The following is a 20,087-nucleotide window of genomic DNA, read 5'->3' as shown; positions in this document are numbered from 1 at the left end:
TGAGCTGCTCAACCCAACCGGCATGCTTCACCAACAGTCAAATTCCACTAGCGTAATTTTTAGGCGGCAGCAAGTTTTGAGAAACATGAAAGGATGTGATATTTGAAACGTAAGCATATTTAGACACCTTGTTTTAGTAGAAGCAATTGTTATAGCTAGCATCTTAAAACAAAAGCACTGCCCAGCTACCTCATTCAGCATCCCATTTGTGCCTTTGGAAGCTCTTCTGAGTGTGGCAAAGAGGAGCAAGCAAATTCTCTTCTTCATTTCAATCAACGTCCAGCCATGGAAATACTTTCAATCAGAAATTACGGGAGTTATTTAATTAATTATGTTCCTTCTAGATGATATATACCCATATCTTTAAAACGATGTTATTTAGAAACCGAATACCCTTCTTCAAGAGCTGTTGCCACCTATGCAGTGTGCAGGATCGAGCTGGCTGCCACACAGCCAATCCAAAGGTGGTTTCTGGTTTCTTTATAGGTAACAGAAAGAGCCTGCCGGCACACTGCAAGCATTCTCAGAAACCAATTTCATGTCTGACCACAATACACGTGTATTTTGTGCAGTTTCTCAAACTTTTTAATTTTTTTTCGCCCCACGGAAACTAAAATGGAAACAAAAAAGCACAAAAAATACTGGCTTAGGTAGAGAGGATTTACAAACTTCAAGTAACAGCTCTTAGTCACATGCAAAATAGATCAACAACGTAAACATCTACAGGATTCCCACTAGTGTATTCATTTAAACTAATAAAGCACCTGAAGGTACTTAAGTGTGCATGGCACCAGGCACTAAGGCCTGAGTGTTTTCTTGGTTCTTTTTGAACACTAAGGTGGCTTGTCCTTACCTCCTTCCTCCGGGATGCCCTGGCAATTAGGTGGACTCACAAGCAGGGTGGGTGGAGTAACAGCTGTGAAAATACAAGCTATCGGTGCTCTCTGCAATACTGGTGATACTCAAGTGGGCAAAAACCATTTTAGCCCTGGAAATTAAGGGGAGTGGACTTCTAAAAGAAAAGCAGCTATTTAATGATTCAAGAAATACTTATAAACAACGTGCACTAAGAAGAGATGGAGCGAGTGTGTCTGTTCCACGGGCCAGTAGTGCTTCTAGTTGTCTTTTAGTTGTTTCCAAGAATGCTGATTTTATTACTCAGAACTTACCTTGCACAACATTTTAATTATGGGGGGAAACACGAGTAAATGTATTTTTAAAGCAGAATTCTATTCTCTGCCATTATTCATAGCAATTGTGAAAAAGACTTAACAAAAGCCTCAAACAGTAGCCGTCAGTATTAAAAATCTCCAGTTCAGTTCAGACACCCATTTGCCATGTGTAAATGAGTTTTTTCTTCCTTTCAGAAAAAAAAAAAAAAAAAAAAAAAAAAGGAGGTGGGGCAGCATAGGGTTTTTCATTTTGATTCACTGATGTGGTATCAGGCTACAAGGTGCCTCCAATTTGATACCTTCTTTTATATCTAAAACCATTTCTCAAGTTTCAGTGCAAAGTGCAACATGAAATTAAATCAGATTTTAAAGTTTCTGTGTATTTAATGACACAAAATACAGGTGAGAGACAGCTTGTATTTCCCCTGGGAAGAGCAGATCACCAGTTCCTTGCTAACAGTTGAGGTGTTTGCTAGAATCCCGCATCTCACGTGTCTGAAGCATGGTACAGTTGAATGCGACTATATCACTGCAGTAACCTGCTGAAAAGCTTCTGTCTCAATTTCAGCTTGGTTTTGAAGTATCAAAGATATTTAGCTAATGAGATATTATTTTTAATGTAATTCGCCTTGGCCCCCTTATCACATCTGGCATTAAATTCCACGAGACTAGCTCTGTGGAGAAAGCAAACAAACCAAAAATCATAAGAAAAAAAAATAAGTGATTTGAAGTAGTAAACATCATTTCCAGAAGCTTTCAAAAATGCTAAGGTCACAGAAAACCTCTGGCAGTAAAAAATAATAAAAAAAACATTTATCATGGAGTGAGCAAGACACTTTTAAAGAATATCCTTTTTAAAATTTAGAACTGTATGCCTCAGTAGGCAAATACATGCATACATGTTCATATCCACTCCGAGAGATGAAAAAGCTGCTATGTTTTCAGCTGTGTTAAACATCATCTGGATTGTAAACATCCCTTATTTCAAGTTGAAGAAGCAGTTCAGTTAAATAAAAAGATGATCATTGGCATTTTTACGTCTATCATCTTGAATTACACATAGAAGTGTAGAATTTAAAATTGCTACACATCTGAACGGTCAATTGCAGATGTTCACAGTTCAATAAATTCCATGAAGCTATTTTTTATTTTGCACTACAAAGAAAAATAGGTTAAAACCTAGAAAGAAAAATAATTGAAAAAATTACTTTTTTTTTTTTCTTGTATGGTAACTTCAGGTATTTTGAAACGGTTTGCACTACCAGAGGCAACTTAAGGAGAAATATCAATCACATCAGGAGAAAGAAAACTATCCAAATGGTTCAGGTTTTTCTTCTTCCACTCCAAAGAATTGTGCTTTTTGCACAAACAGTGCATATTCATGTTTGTTCAAGTCTGGAAGTTCAAGTACTAGTGATCATCTAATGAAATGTGTATCTAAAGTGAGAAAGTAGCAGATCAGAAGTAAGGTATGATCAGCTCTAAACCAAGCTTCTTTCAAGCTTTCCTTCTGTGATGAGTTCTTGAAGCATCTTTTTAATAATATGAAATGTCACCACCCCCCCCATTGTACAAATGACAAATGATGTGTTTTGCTTGTTTGTTTTCTGAGGATTTCAAACCAAGATGACCAAACGTTACAGCCTACTGCAGAAAAAAAAACGTAAATTTCTCCCATAAAATTACTTGTCAGCAGCAAAAAGACTCTTCAACAAGTGCCTTAACCACTGTACAGCTTGATAGTTTTAATACTTCAATTTTTTTTCCATTTTTCATTGTTGAAGAAATAATTTCACAATCTCAAATCAAAGTCAACACTGCAGTGAGGAGAGCTTTTCTACTTTATTACAAAGAGAAGAAGCCTTTATGTGGTCAGAAAATACAAGATTGATCTTTTTTTTTTTTTCTCTTCCTATGAAACGCTGCTGTTCAAACAGCCAGAGTGAATTGTCTCAGTTCACTTAAGTCCCATCACATTCACTTGGGTATGGATGTCCTTGGCTGCTGAAAATCTGGCCCTTTAGTGCACAGGGCGACAAAGTAGTCCCCTGACCAGCAGTTCCAGAATGTCCCGTTTTCATATATTGCATCCATGCACACCTCCTAAAAATGAGGTACAGCAGGGCAAACATTTTCCAAAATAGATGTCATATATATAATATATACACATTCGTACATACATACCTTTATTCATGTGATGTCCAAAAATTTAAAAAAAATGTACACATTTATTACAAAATCGTAACAAAGACTGGACAGTGTTTTGCTCATTCTGGAAAGATGAAGCTCAGTAATACACAACTCTGGAAACTAACCAGAGATTGTGGCAATATCTTTCTTCTAAACAGTCAGATATTCTTGCATTAAGCTTGGCGAAAACTGCCTTTCAAAAACAGAAGGGGAAGTAAAATGAAGGAAGCAAACCTTGCTCATCTTTCCAAATGAAATACGAGAAGGATCTTCACATAAAAATGCACAAACATTTTTATTACCAATAGTGCTACAATGAACAATGCAAATTTTGTTGTCTAATTTTTTGTCTTTTTTCTTTTTTTTTGTCTTTTTTCTTTTTTTTTTTCCTCCTTTTTACATTTTGGAAAACTAAGTGGTAAACTTTTGTCAGTGTACTCGCTTGTCTTTACAGACCCAAGCTTGTCTGCTGGCAAAAAAATAAAACAAAAACAAAAATTCAGACCCTGCTCAAACTAAAGAAAAACAATTACAAATTTAGTTGTTGGGCAGCACATAATTAGTAAGGCAGGACCTCAAATGGTGACCCTTCGCATGAGCCAATTGCCAGATCCTCAAGGAATTAAAACCAGGATGCCTGAGCCACATCAGTTCTGCAGTTATGTTGAGTATTGTGCTGAGACAGCCATACCCCAAGAAAAGGGAAGTCTTTAGAAGGCTTGCTGAGCAGGGTTGTAGTTGAAGGTTGATGGCAGATGAGGCCTTTCTTCTAATTTGTCATATTCCAGATGGAACTCCTACAATTAAAAAGAAAAAAGAGAAAAAAAAAGACAAAGCCAAATAAAACAACACATCATTTAACTGTAAAAAGCTGTTTGCTACAAGCCATGCTTGAACAGCACAAATACGGAAGAGATCAAGTCTTCATCTACCTTAAGGCAAAAACCACATGATTTCTCTATCTGGGATTCTACATTTTAATTAGAAAAAAAACTCATTCTGAGCAATCACCCGCAATGTATGGACTCTTTCTCTCTCTTTAAAAAAAAATAATACATTATTCTCAAAACCTCTGGTATGATCTCAATTACATATATATATACACACACACACACACGTATACTCATAAAACACATACATACAATCATTGCATGAGCTAAATTATGAATAAAAGTGTACATCTGAAATGTTGAAAGACAGAAAGAGTCTTACTTTGGATAATCTGATGTTTTGAGATATTTTGTGGAACGCTACCAGGCCCAAGCTTAAGTTAAACTAGCTAGATACAACGTTGGGAAACATGACCTAAAGTGCTAGGGACAAACTACTGAAACCTACTTAAGCCAGAGTTAAACAAAATATTCCACCACGTTTCATACTCAAAATTAAGCTTCAGACTTAGCCAACCCTCCTGCACTTGCTGAGTTCCTCGCTATTCTATCACAATTAGTCAACATTTTTCATGAGGCATTCACCTGGTGTTTTATAAACAACCATATCAAATAGAAACCTTTTCCTACGTGTTTAGATGCCACACGAGCTACTGATGCATAAATAAGTAGCTTTAGTGTCTCACTGCCACAATCACCTGACTTTTGTCTGAGGGTGTCCGCATTGGGTAATTATAAAATCTCTCAGTGATCTAGCAGGAGTTTTTAATCAGACTACAGCAGTTACTACAAATCAGGCTGTAACCAGCCCTGGTGTCTAAATGCCCCCTGATGACTACACTGAAAAAAAAAAAAAATTCCCCCCCATGACCTTAATTTGTGCCCACAACCCTAATCAGTATGCTTTGACATGTGATGCTCGTTACTTCATACATGCAAAAACGTACAAGGACTTACTGAAATCTTACATTTTCAGATCCTTTCAGCAGCTTAACTGTGTCTCCTCCCCATTTTATCTTCATTCAAGAAGCAGAGTAAGTGGAAGTTGCACAATTTTCTTTAAGGCTACTTCCTGTTAATTCAACAGCAGCTATACCTTGGACACACACAGTCATTTATTCTGTCTAACTGCCTGGTGAACCTCAGCAGATCATCACCTGTATCTACAGAGAAAACTTATCCCACTCTTTTCATGCACCAGTAGAAAAACTAAGAGTACCGAACAGATTACTACACTATTTAATCACTTGAAGGAGTGTTCTAAAGTATTTTAGTTTTTGCAGGTAGACAAACTAAGGAAAAAGTCAGTGCAAGATCCGAATTAACATCTAGGAACTCCAGCTCCCAGATCTCTTGCAAAAACAAGGTCTATCTAGCACAGAAGGTACATTGACCATGGTAATGAAATAAATCAGGGAAAAATGCTACGAAATCACTGTCTGTATTCCCCAGAGAATACTGTACCTAAACCTGGAAAATCCTAGCAAAGCCTATGTGAGGTTACAGCCATCTGCACTGAAGCGTTGCATGTCTACCTTGTTCTTGCTTCTCTGCTGTCTGCTCCAGATGGGTTTTTCTTTCCTTATTTTTTGCACTACGCCCTGTGTAGCCTTTAAAGTTACAGATACAGGTCAATTGCTTTTGGCATTCCTGATTAACACCACATATCTGCTGGCGTGTGTTCTCCTCTTGTGCAAATCCATACCCATGTGCTGGTACTGAAGAAGTGCCTGCTCTCTCCTTTTGTCAGAGGCAAGATCAAGGCGTACAAATCTATGCAGGTATTAAGCTGGTTTATGTTGGGTGGGTCTTCAGTAAATCTGATGTAATTTTATAATCGAAAAATACCTCGCAAACTTCTCTCCCATTCCTGGCTTCAAAGCTTTCATTGTGCACATAACCATGGAAGGGTCTGCGGATTACTATCAATCTACTGTCAGCTGCTGGGGAATTGCTTCTTTATCAGAATTGTAAACAAAAGAAAGGGTTAATGATAAAAGCTTACATCGGTTACCCGAACCTTCACAGGCTCTGAAACACCCTTGAAATTACACATGGAAAACAGCTACTTAAACTAGTAAGACAGTACCAATTACCTAAAAAAGGGGATTTCCAAACTTACTGGGGTTGCATGCCACTGTTGGCAGTAGCTGCTCTGTGTGAGGTGTGTGTCTGAAGGAAATGCTCAGTACCTTGAGCAGTGCTTTGTATGCCACAAACAGAAAACCCTTCATTTAGAAGAAGGAATAGGATTTCCTACTAAAGTTGCTTTAGAAGCATGAGTTGATACTTCAAACTGCCATTGATTTTTAAAGTAAAAGGCTTAAAAGAGCCTTTTTGATTTGTATTGCTGCATCAGCAGTGCTGAAGCCCAATATCCAGCAGTGTTTAAGAATACCTAAAGTTATATCTGAGAATACCAAAAAAAGAACTCATTCACCAAAATTTGTTGAAAACTAAAAGGTAATTATTTATTACATATAGAAAAATACTTATTACATGTATTTTATGCTTTACTTTTGATACCAGGGGCCACTATAGTTTAGGATGTGAACAGCAGCACTGATATTTTTGAATATAAACAGATACAAATAAGGTGTAGAAATGCCACTTATCCATGGACAAACATTTGCTAAATTGTTTTATTTTCCATATGGAAGTAATTATTAAAAATTAAATACCTTTTATTAACCAAGAATAATGACTAGTAAGTGCGTGTGGAAACTTTAAGCACATGTGCAACACTAAGTAAGAAATTGTTCTGTGCAATGAAATCAATTAGTCCTCGTGTCACTCTGAAAACTTATTTTGATGGCAAAGTTACATCAGCCTGCACATATACAAACAATAATAGAATACTAAAGATAAAAGAGAATTGGTTAAGGTGACCCATAGCATTAATAGAGTAAATCAAAACAAAGTTTGCTGAATAGGAAGTGTCCGAGTGTCCAGACAAAATATTCTGGACGGTGTAAATCCATCAAAGGAGATTGTTGACATTTCAAATGGGACCAGAAAAGCAGCATTTCTACTGGATTAAGGGTGGATGCAAAGACCCAAGGTTAAATTAGGGACTGAATTAAAATGCTATGGCACATTTCGATTAGAAGAACAAATTTTACTTTCTAGCAATTATAAAAATATGTAAATTAATATTGATCTTAAAATTATAGAAAGTAATTTAATACAGGCAGCAACCCTTACAAGCAAATAAACACTTGGAAATTCAACCTTCTCTCCCATAAAGAACTCCACGCGTTATAAATACAAAACGAAAGTAGAAGGTTTTAGATTTTTTTTTCCCTTTAACCAGGATTAATTCTCCTTACTTTTCAAAGGAGAACTTCCAGACAGTTCATACTGCAGACAATTTAAATCAGGATTTCAGTAAATGTGCAATTGTAGAAGGCATTTTTGGTCTCATATCCACTTCCCTTCCTCTCTCATTTGAGTGTCTTTCATGTCTCCTCAACAGCAGCAAACTACAAAGCCAAATCCTCAGTGAAAAATCAAAGTGTCTTTAACCATATTGTACTTTCCACATGCCCTAGGATGAAAAACCATATACAGAGACATATCTGTAGTCAGCATTTTCCTGGGTTTTGTTTGGTATTTAAGGTGAATTTGAAGTTAATTGTCATTCACATTTAAAACCACGTATCAATGTGGAATTAATTAAAACCTAACAGTTTAGGAACTGTCTCCTAACTCAGCTGTTTTGCTGCATTTCCTTCTTTTAGGAAATCGAATAGAACTCGGAATAGAAAAAGCCTATTCTTTAATATAAAAAAAATGTTTTCTTGAAAGAAGTTATGCAGTCTACCTTATTGGGCTTTGTTTTGACAGTATTTAGATTGGTTTTCCCAATCTGCTAAACTATGTTTTTTGCATTTTACAAACTTAGCTGTAAGATTTAGTAATATTATCCAAAGTAAACAGTTACATGTCACTGTATCAATTGTAATGCAGTATAACTTTAAAAATTACATGTTATTAATTTGTAGATAAATATTTAAGCTAATAATTGCACAATGTAGCTTCTGCAAAGTATAAGACATTAAAATCTGTTGCCCTATATTTGAGCACATACGTTAAAGAGCAGATGAATTGATAAAGCACCTTGAAAAATAATTTAATTTGCACATATAAATAAGAGAGAGTAATTTACCAGAAATAATTCTTGACTGACTGCTTCAAAAGAGCACTAATTAAACCACTAAAAGAGCAGTCACTGTTACGGCCTTCTAAGGAACGGATATTCCCAGTACTCACTAATAATATAGCTGTTACAGTAAAAAACTGCAATTTATCAGAATTCTCTTTTTTCCCCATCTTCTCATATTTTTAATTTCCTGAAACATTAATAACTCCTGTGTTTGTTAGGAAAAATTACTTGGCCATATTTCCCCTCGCTTTAAAGGTCATCAAATATTGCCGCTCTTCTTGTATTATTCCTCTTAGGAAATGTCAATTTGAGAAATTATTATCAGAGGTATCATCATTACCATAGAAAGCCAAGAACACACTTGACGTACATTTATAGAAGTTCTTATGTCCTTATCATAGATGGAAGTCTCACAAAATTACTTCCAATAAGTGATTCTTTTTCCACGTAACAACATACCAATTTTTCCTCAAATCCTCTTCTAGCTTCCTACGATCAATACCCAACTCGTCTGGTGCACTTAGCACCAAACTAAAATCGAAAATACAAAATAACATTCAATTTCCAATTGTTGTATTAAGAAATGCGCAAGCATAGAAGAAAAGATACTGGAATTGATATGGATATTGGAAAGAAATCACGTTTCCTGTTAACTTACTGCAGCAGGTGAAAGACTAGAAAATTATATCCCTCCCCTTACTAGCTGTCAGTTGCTTTTTAATGTTAGGAAAACTATTTTCAGCATGGAAAATAAAGAGAAGAGAATCTGTATAGATCTCGGGCAAAATCATTTAGAGAACAACAGCGTTCTGTGTATCTGTGTCACCACTACCTCCATGAATGCCTGCTATATAAAGCAAGCTTGGCTTTTTAACAGAGGAAGGGATGTAGAGGGCCAAAGAACAACTCAAGCTCTGGACGCTGAATTTTAGGACAGGCCTTACAAATCCAAATACAGAAAATACCATCTTCAAAGCAGTGCTTAAGCATCAAGTAGCAGCTTGGTACGTTTGCTACAGGTAGAGAAAGAAGCAACGCTAAGGGGTTACTATCCTTATACAATGGGCACTACTTCCATCTAATAAAAGGAATTTTTTGTTTCCAAATATGGTAAAAACCAATCTGATCCTCTGTGTAGGTACCTACATGAGGCTCTTATTGTTCATTAATAAACAGAACGTATTAAGTTGACTCCAAAGAAGAAATCTGTTCTTTCAAAAAGCAACTACTTCCTCTCTGAAGATCTAAAGTAATAATAAAATAGTTTTACACAGTGCCTTGGGAAACCTAAGTTTTACTTAGGGTATACCAAACAACAAATAAATAGTTCACAAAAAATAAAATTTTGCTTTTGTTTGTGTTCTCCTTTGAGGTGAGTGATATCTGCTTAAAGGTCTTGGAATCACCTTGCACATATCCCCAAAAAGTTACATAGGCAAGGCTGGCTATTAAACCTTCCATTTGGAAATCTCAGCTTTGTTATGACCACTGGAAAAGTAGCAGAGACAACAAATCACACATGCAAATGGATCGAAGAGCTCCCCACATCATTTGAGACAATTAAAATGTAAATTTCTCAAGGGGTTGTACAGACTAAGAGAATTTATTGGGTGAAAAGAGATCCTACCTAGTTAATCTCTAGATGATGGCAAACTTCAACATACTGGGTAGGAAGAAATTTAATGCACTTAATGGAACAGGAATACTCAAGTCTAACCCATTCCATTTAAAGTTGATGTTTGAAAACACATCAACCAGCACACAAACAATTCAATGGAATATTTCATCATCTCAAAGCACGTAGATGCAACTTGATCACAGGAATGAAATGCTTTATCAGAGAGCAATGCAGAAGATAGGCTCCAGGTGAAAAGATTTCAATTTTTAAAAAAAAGACCTGAACATGCAGAACCACAATGCATAGTTCCAATATGTAGGAATCCCATCTGTTGATTTCAAGGCTTCAAGATTAATTTAGACTGGTTAGCGAATGACAATACTCCTGATCACTCAAAAAATGTTTTGCACGTATCATTAGAAAAATATTTGCTTTTGTGGAGTAAAGAAATCACAGAAATCGTGATCCAGCAAGGAAAAGACACTGTACAAGATTGCTTTAAAAGTTTGAAGATATTAAAATACTGAAAAAGAATTATCTTTGGGGGAAGGTGGAGAAAATCAAGCACAATTCCATACAATGCAAGTAAAGGGTGAACATTATGGACAACATTTATGATCAGAAAGAAACAAATTATCTCAAGTGGAAAAGGGAGAAGACCGTTGTTCTTTAGTGTTTTTTAATGCCTCTTGGCCTAGAATACAGAAAACAATCATGAAAAATACACCTCCTCCCTAAAAGAAGTGATCTATTTCAAAATACTCGGATGTTCAAACAACAGAGCACCAAAGTCCTATGTTATGCTCAAGGATAGACGATATCCGAAAAACAAATATACAAAAAAGCCTCCTCCCATACCAAGCACCTATTTTTTTTTTTTTTTACTTCCAAAGCGTGATATGGTAGCTTCCTATCCAATTTTCTAAAGAAAAATAATAAAGTATTTATTTGCATGCATAATTTCTAAAATGCCAAGTAATCCTTTATATTCTACAATTTTGTACGTGGAAAAAAAAAAAAAAGCTTTCAATCTCAACATATTTTACAATGAAAATGACAAGTTCTAGCTCCTTGTACTTCCCAAAGAAATCAGGACATGGAGAGAAGCTCCTCCTTCTCTACAATCAAGCCATTTGTTTTAGGCAATCTTTGTTCTTGCACACATCTGAAATTAAGATGATGAACTTAAACAATAGGAGGATGATAGGAGGTTAAAAAAAACAACCACAGACTTTTGGGAGGAGCTTGGGTTTCTGTCCTTCTAAAAATACATGGTTGAGAGACTTAAAATATCCTCACAAGGGAAAAGAGGTACCTTAGCTACTTTCCTCCAGTTAAGACAGTCAAAGAAGTAATATGTTCCCCTCTCGTATGTATTGGTTTTCATTGTTGGCTCCATGCCGGGTGCCCTGGTGATCCATACTCGTTCTTCTTTGTGGTATCTCCAATCTCGGTTAAATCTTTTATTTTCAATAGGAAGGAAAAAATATTATTTAGTATTAGTTCAATTCGACCTTATAAACTATTTTTTTTTGTAAAGTTTAAATCAAAATTATACAATGCATTTAAAATCAAAACAATATTTTTAAGATATCACTATACCTGCTATCTCACACCTCCTTCCATACAATTATTACATATCATCCTAATCACACATGAAACTTCAAGAAGTTCAAGCAACAAACTCTTTTTATGCTAACTTATTGGTTTTCATTTTGCTAAAGATGGCTAATTTCAATGTTTAACAACTACCGGCATCTGCATACCACTTTTTCATGTTGTTTTATAAGAATACCAAATGTATGAGCTAGACATTTGATTTCCACTATACAAGTAAAAAAAAAAAAAAGGTACAAAATGGAACCAATGTTGGAGGAGGTATTTTAAAAAAGAATTCCAGTTTTAGATTGTCTAAGCTTCTGTTTTCCATGTCTTCTGTTTTATTACACGTACTACTTCATTACTGCAATAGATTAAATCAAATAAGACTGACAAAATAGTTTGAACGTACAGCTCTACTGCTGCTAATAGCTGTAATACATCTCCTCCATTCATGTAATAGAGATAAAACAGGAGATCTTCTCCATATCGGCCAAGTTTTATTGCAGCCAGCTGCAAAAGATTGAAGAAAACGAGGATGAAAAATCACAATAGATAAAAGTTTAAAGACATTACTATCCCACTTAAATAACACAAGGATACATCCAGAATGTGCTTCCATCCTAAATGTGTTGCAAACAATCTAACACAGCAAGAGTAGCAGTTATTAGAACAATCATTTCTTCTTAACTTTGTTAACCTTTCCAACTAACAGGATACAGTAGGAAAATAAATAGAAAGAATGAATCAGCAAAATAGAATTTTAGCTCTGTACCCGCATCCATCACCTACTTTTTTATTCTTATTTTTTAAACCATTTGAATGTATTTGCTCACTTTACACTGTATTAAGTAACACCACTACCATTTCTTACAATATTTCACAATAATCCCTCTTAAGGAACTACAGTACTTGAAAGAAAACATACCTAACAAAAATTCCTATTCAAATATACATGGGAAGCAACAGATAAACGTAAGAATATCTTGATTCACAATTCTGATCTTATCTCAAGAAGAAATGTCTCATTTTAATATGGCATTTGAATATTATTACGGTATATGGATTATAACAAACTTGTTTTTTGCATGAAGGGAAGAGTTGTAAAAACATAATGCATTTGTTAACTAAGCATGCCCATTCTCAGTTTTATTTTCCCTTTCTTTTTCTACGGTGGAATGGGTACATGATACATATAATTAACTGGTTAATGCATCACTGATCTTAAAAAGATTGAGAACATCCATAAAATGCACTGATTTTGAAGAACATTACCTATCTGAAAGAAAATTCAGAAAATTACTGGTAATAAACAAACAAAAAATATGCACGCACACACACACACGTACTCACCTTATCCCTAATGTGAATGTTAGTTAAGTATTCAGATGGAACATGGAAGTCTAAAAGAGAATCGGAATTGATGCAACTATTAAGACATGTAAATGAATATAATTTGCAAATATTAATATTGAACTGAATAGTCATTTCTCTCTTACCTATGTCTTGAGGTCGACAAGGTGATGATGCCCAGGGTGATGCAAATTTGGGATAAAGATTTCTGAAGAAAAAGAAAAATATGAATTTACTACTTTTTTTTTTTTAATGCAATAAACATACCACACAACCAACATCACTACACCTGGGGTGAGAAGTAAGGAGAGGGGTAAAATTTCCAGCCCATTTTCCTAAAATGGCAATGTTTATTCATTTTTTTAAAATATGTTTTAATATGGTTAATATGGTATTTTTTAATAAAGGTTGCATTTAAACTTCCTTAGGAATCTACAGGGCCAAGATTTCCTTCCTAATTTATCATTCCTTACTTATCATTCCAACTTCAGTGCCAGGGATCCCAACCCTTTTTAGGGATCCATTTTTACCTGGTGTTTTAACTTGATCAGGAACAGTTCATTTATTTCTCCGACCACAAAAATGTACTGAACCCCATGCACAATATTAAAATAAATTTATGAGGACGTAATATTTTGCTTTCAAATAGATTTTACTAACATGTCATTAAAGTCATTAGTTCAATAAAGAGAATATTATGAATCTTCTAACTCTACTACAATGACTGATGTACCAAGGAACAGAGTTTTCCAATTAACAGGTAAAGGACTGAAAAAAAGGACCAAGTAAAATACACTTTTGGCGTGCAGCTGCAATGTACTTTCACTTATCCACAACAGCAGGCTATTATTGCATGTTGTGGAAATGAAACTTGTGTATGGTACGCTCTATTAAATCTTTGCTTCCTTCTTGTCAAAGGCTTAATAGTTGCTACAAAATAGCTGAAGCCTACAAAACTACCTGAGCACAACTAACTCCCAGCTGAGCTACACGGGCCAAAAACTACACTGATAAAACTGTGTCAGTCTTGTTCTAGGTTAAATAATCTTCATGTTAGCAAAAGCTTATGCTATAGAATTTGAGGGAGCAAAACTTGCAGATGTTGAAAATCACTAAAATATTCTGCAGGAAGCCTAGAGAGGCAATGCCCAAGAAGAGGAGTTTCCTGCAGCTCCATCACATCATGCAGGCCCTAGAGATCTCATTTCCTAGGGTAAAGAATTCAGGATTGTTATAGACTCCAACTGCACTTAATACAATAAAAACTGCAGGGTCTGTGCACAGCATTCCCTATGTGACATAAATAAAACTATACTAATTTAACATTTTTCAAGGAGGTATTGGACAGCATACAGCCTATTTGATTAACATTTCAGAGTGCTTCTGAAAATGAGTGAACTACTACATGATCTCTAAAGAATTAAATGAAGTACTGCCATTTGTATTTTCAGTTTTGCTCATGCAGAATATTAATTTGTCGTAAGGAATGAAAAGCATTTCTCTTCACAAAGAAATTAGGACTGCACAGGCAATACATAACCATTCTTTCAACAATTGAAATGAGTGTTAACCTACCTGTACAGAAAACATTTATAGAACTAGGAGTTACAGGGGTTAATTCAAATAAAAATATATACAGAATTCTAGAATTGTATTTCTAAAAGCACATTTATAAGTGTTTAAGTGGTATAGGTGCCTTTAACATCAGAGGTATTTCATAAGGAAGAAAAAAATCCAAAACACATGTAAAGCTTTTAGTTTTTCAAATGACAATTTGTTAACCAAGCAAAGGATGTCTAACGTAAGAACATTTTCTAGAAATTATCATTTTTAAAAGTTATACCTCTAGAAAGAAATATGCAATTCAACGCCAATAATTTCAAGATAGCAAAGATCAGGAGCCATTTTTCCTGTGACTTCCCTCTCACCTTGATATCCCCATTCATGTCTTCCCTAAACTCACACATCCAGGGTGCAGCTGTGCATAAATTTATGAAACACAAACTGTGTATGTACGCTGGTAGGCCTTTGTTTATATATATATTATACAGAAACCCTAAGACGCACATACTACACTGCCAAAAAGCCTAATACAATGACAATCTCTGCTGAAATAAAATATCACAACTCTTTATCCAAGGCAACTAAGTATCTTGTTTTGTTTGTTTGTTTGTTTTCTCCCACAATTTGTGCAATTGCACAAATATGATCTCAGTGAAAGCTTGTAGCTGCACTACCATGGAAGTAAGGTAAGTGACTGAGTTCTGCTTTTTATTTGCCAAAAAAATGAAAAAATCCATTTACATAATTTAACACAGTAAATCAGGATATGGAAAGATTTTAGCAAAGGATATGGTAAACACTAGGTGTGTTTCCTACCACTTGTATCTTCATAGATTAAAATAAGTCAGCAGCCTATAGTCTCCCTCAGAGACTCCCTCAAAGAGCAAGGTAAAAAATTCTTCAAGACTCTAAAGAGTCATGACAGCACAGTCTTAGCTGAAAGGGTACCAGAAATTCAATTTATCTCACACAACTGCAGTCCCCAAGACAGGCATTTTTCCTGAAACTGATCATCTAAGTTCCATCTGTAACAGGTAGAGAAAAAGAAGCACTCTAGGCTGGTGATTCACCTTACTATCTTAAGAACTTCTCTTACCAATGTGCAGTCACCAATTGCTTTTCTCTCCACTGCCTCTAAAGGAAGCCTGGATGACTAAACTTAGGTGAACTGAATGACTGGAAGTTAACGATAACACTACATTTTCATCTTTGGTGCAGAGTAAACACTGTAAATGTACTAATATTTACCTCCAAATTAATGACATCTAAATGCAGATATCCTCAAGGAATAGTATTATTTGAAAAATAATGTATACATGAAATTTATTAACAATACACTGTTGTCAATTCCTTGAAGAAAGTCCTGAAGGAGTTAGGAGAATAAACAAAGCCACTAGGTTTATTGAAAGCTTGCAAAACAAGATCTCAGTATGCCTTGAAGCACAATTCTCTTGTTTATAAAAGTTTTATTTTACTGTCATTACATTTTCAAATTTCATTTGGCAAAGTATCTTGTGGGTTTGTGAGCTAAGTGAGCCTATTATTATGAATGACAGCATAATAAAAACAAAACTGAAGACAGTACTAAAAACCAGAAACTTACTCAGGAGAGTTGAGATTGAGACCTAGTGTTGTTAAATCACTTCCTAATGCAAGATGTACCATTCCTGGATCTGTCTCTGCTGCCCTGATGAATGTTAACAAGCCAATCATTCCAAACTGGTCCGTCACCATCCCTTGAGGAATGTTGGTAACCCGACCTGGGCAAGAAGAACAAATTAATTTTCTCCTTTTAAGAAGTGGAGAGATCAACATGATGTTCTAAAGGATTGCCAAAACCTCTGAAGAGGACTAAGTGGAACAATACGTACCGTCAGGTAACACCTGGATCCCTTTTTTCTGCTGGTTGTTGTTTTGCGTAGTTGAACTTTTATCTCCAGGAAACTTGGGCCCATCTGTGCTGGATGATGTTTTGCCTGATGTATTCAAATTCTATTAAAAATAATTGGTAGAGTTGGTATGATGGAAACAATCCAGAATGGAAAGACTGGTTAACTGTATCTTTTGGTCAGGAGCTCTGAACAGTAGTACATCAGGTCACTCTAACATATTAGGCACTAAAATGGAACAAAGTTCAAACTCCTGTGCTCTGCTGACAAACCTTATGAAATATTCAACACTTCCTAAAATATACCTCCCATTCAAAAAGGGCTATTAATGAGCCTATAGCTTGCAATATAAAAGGATAAGAAAATATTTTACACCTGTGTTTGAATACACAATGGATATCCCAAGTGCCTGTGGTTAGCAAGTATTTTGGACTCATCACATCATGTATTTTTTCCGACAGTCTTGCTCCTGCAGTCCATTACACTCCACGATGTAGCAATAGGCAGTAACTCAAGCCAATTTCAGGTGCAAACAACATACAGTTGGCACCTTTGCAACTATCAAGAAAGAGATGTAAACACTGTCTGGCAAGAAAACTCTCCCTGCTCTCCAGGAGCTCATATACTGACAAAAGGCATTTTCCATAACCCTGATTTCTTATTCTTTCATGTGCTTTAGAACAACTCTGCAGTAACACCGTATAATCACATCTACTCCCTCTTTCCTTACTGTATTCAACTCTAAGCATATCAGAACTTTTTTCATACCATAAAACTGGTGACAAAGTTTGGGGGCCAGGCTTCCCAACTGGCCCTCACCTTTTCTGAAGTCACATTTTTCAGTTTTCACAGGAGTTCATAGTTGCATATAATATCTACTTATCGGTACTTTTGGCACCCTGATTAACATATTTTTGCAATTAAAAATGATAAAACAATTATAAACTAGAACATTTTGTTAAATTCTGTAGAACACTGTTCTCTGCCACCCAAATTTTAGTGTATTTACCTTTCATTTGTAATAAAAAGAAACTATTACACATTTTTCAGAGTACATAGTGAAAAAAAAACACAGTAATTGCAGCAATATTTAAGATATAATGTATCCAACTAGTCTACAACATACCCATGAATACAGTGGTCTCTATTAAAAGAGCTTGCTTGCTGTGCTTTCATTTTCCCATCAAGATTTTTACCTTGACTAGATATTGTAACACCTAATATTTAAAGGATTTGACAGCTTTGAAAAAAGATGTTATAATGTGTAAATTACTACTACTGATGAGAGGCCTCAACGGTGAAAAATGAGCTGGAATTGGTAGAAAAGGAAGTTATAAACTGCTCAGTTTAAAAGAAGTTTATGTCAGTTATTGAAAACAAGTTTCTTGCATGTTCCTCCCTGTCAAGCCTCCAAATACAAAAGGATACAAAGAACTCTTATGAAACTAAGAAAGCAAGGTTACAGTGACTGTTGGAACAAAAGAGCTTCCTGAGAAATACCATATATATGGCCACAGATGAAAACCTGCTTGTTTAAGATTTCTCATTAATTTAGAGGAGCAAATTTGAAACTCTTATAAATTTCCACTGTGATTTCCACTAAGATTCCACTGCGCCTTTTGTAACATAGCCATCACGAAAAGTACAAACACTTGAAATAAGAGCAGCTTCATGGTTTACTTACAGATTTATTGTCATCATTACTTGATGTTGGGTCTTTGTAGCTGGAGCCTGGTAATGCTGGAAAATCTTCATTGTGTATTGAAAAGTCCTGGGACTGCTCACTTGCTGGTTTTGTTACCATTCCAACTATCACCAAAATGAAAGCAGGAATAATGTTAAATGACTGCTAAGAAAAGAATTTTCTGCTGTTGATCTTGCTTACTGCGCATTTTCATTATGTGCACGTTGTACAGCAGCAACGACTTTCAAAGAAAACGGGTAAAACAAAACAAAGCATATTTGTTTACAACATCCACACAGATTAGACTAAAGCCTCTGTTTAAGTGTGAGCTGAGAAACACTCTGGGTTAAGTTCATAGACAAACTCACCGCTTTAAGAACGAAGCCCAAAACTTTTACCACAAAAAGCACCTATTTTGCATCTCTAAATAATTAAACAATCTTTACAGGCATTATTACAGTGGTGTTTAAGGAAATCCACTGATGGAGGAAGGATGTACAGCTTTCGTGATTGCACATTTTTCCTCCATCCCCTAATTGTATGTAGAATTTCCTAGCATAATCTCTTTAGAAGCAGGTATTCTTAAGACGATGCCCAGCTGACTTGCAACAGAACATATCACCAATGAAATACTTGCCTGTGACATAAGACCGACTCCTACTTTCAGTATGAAAACTGAAAGCATTTAGCCTGCAACTCTCAGTGCTCTGACCCTAATTTAAAAAAAGTAGGCCAGTCACATTGGAACATGGATTCCGACTACTGAAAAGCAACATTTTTTCTATGCCAGTTCAAAACCAAACCAACCAACCAAACAAAAAACCCACACCAGGCACCCAAGGGCAAATACTCGTTGCTGAGATAAGTGATACAGTGACTTGTTTGCAAACTACACGACGAGTAAGTGATGGCAGAGGGAAGTCCAGGGCCTATTTTTCAGTATCTCTTAATAGATGAGTAAGATCTAAAATGGTTCAGCAGCTGACAATATGTGTGACTTTGTCTAGTGTTCTTAAGTTAAAGGTCAAAGCTCCTTTAAGAAAAAACAGAGTTAATGTTGTTTCTGCTGTAACCCCTTTTTATCCAGAGTTACTACGATTTTTTCCAGTGGGTGAGTAGAATAATGAATTAACTCTATTGCATTTTCTCCTTCTATGTAAAAAGCGTTTGAAGGCTTATTTTCTTGACAAGCATGACGAAAACATGCCTCTGCTCAGAGTTTCAAACCTTTTTCTTCACCACAACCAAAAGCACTCTCCGCTTTTTGTTGGTGGAGACAGCGTCCAGGGCATCTCATATCCCTGTTTCTTATTTTTTTCTACCATGACGCTTATCCCCTGCACTTAGCAGATGCTGAAGGTAACTTTTCAGACAGACATTTACTGCCTGGCTCACCACACAGTCACGCAAACAGGTACAGTAGCACCAAAATGGGGAAATGCTGTAAGCAGAGGAGCAAGTGGTTATTTATTTAATTTTTTTTAATGCAGCAATGCTGCTAAATGTTAAACCCGAGACCCACACTCCAAGTACACCTGCGTGGACCTCTCTCCTACTTCCCATCACTTTTCCAAGTAGAGGCTTCTCTTGAGGAAAGAGAAAATCGTGTGTAAGCTACAAGCTCTCCACTCTCAGTATGACTTTCCAGAGCCTTTATCTGGGGAATGACTTTTGCCTGTGTTCAGGAGCACTTCAGTTTAACTTGTTTAGCTGTTTCTCACAGCTATCTTAAGCAGAGGGCCTTGGTTACACCCAATCCATGAGGCTACTTTCTCCTGATAACGCAGTATCTATTATTTCTCTCCAATTAAAATTGGAGCTATCTCCTAAAAACACTAGCTTTTTTTAGATGGAAAAGACTTAGGTATTTTTAGTTGGAAATTTGACAAGTGTCACGAAAATAAGTTATAAATGCAACTTTTCAGAGCAGCTGATGCAACATGCATGTCAAAGTCTACTAAAGC

At 35.7% G+C, this 20,087-nt stretch overlaps 1 protein-coding gene across 7 annotated transcripts in view; it reads right to left on the bottom strand.

The window, feature by feature from the left end:
* Positions 1-2,995: 2,995 nt before the first annotated feature.
* The window catches only part of CNOT2 (CCR4-NOT transcription complex subunit 2), an 85,263-nt gene continuing 68,171 nt past the window's right edge, over positions 2,996-20,087 (bottom strand). For 5 of the 7 annotated variants that reach the window (XM_072034891.1, XM_027455658.3, XM_027455638.3 and 2 more), the window contains 8 exons: positions 18,124-18,248; positions 16,422-16,542; positions 16,154-16,310; positions 13,134-13,195; positions 12,988-13,037; positions 12,047-12,147; positions 11,351-11,495; positions 2,996-4,159 (listed from right to left, as the gene is read on the bottom strand). In XM_072034891.1, coding sequence (XP_071890992.1) covers positions 4,073-4,159; positions 11,351-11,495; positions 12,047-12,147; positions 12,988-13,037; positions 13,134-13,195; positions 16,154-16,310; positions 16,422-16,542; positions 18,124-18,248 — 848 coding nt within the window. In that variant the 3' untranslated portion in view covers positions 2,996-4,072. The other 2 variants (XM_072034873.1, XM_072034875.1) reach the window with 2 other exon arrangements.

Source organism: Anas platyrhynchos, chromosome 1 (assembly GCF_047663525.1).
Source record: "Anas platyrhynchos isolate ZD024472 breed Pekin duck chromosome 1, IASCAAS_PekinDuck_T2T, whole genome shotgun sequence".
Lineage (NCBI taxonomy): Eukaryota > Metazoa > Chordata > Aves > Anseriformes > Anatidae > Anas > Anas platyrhynchos.
The sequence above is the reverse complement of the archived record's forward strand: the minus strand, read 5'-3'. Positions and strand labels throughout refer to the sequence as shown.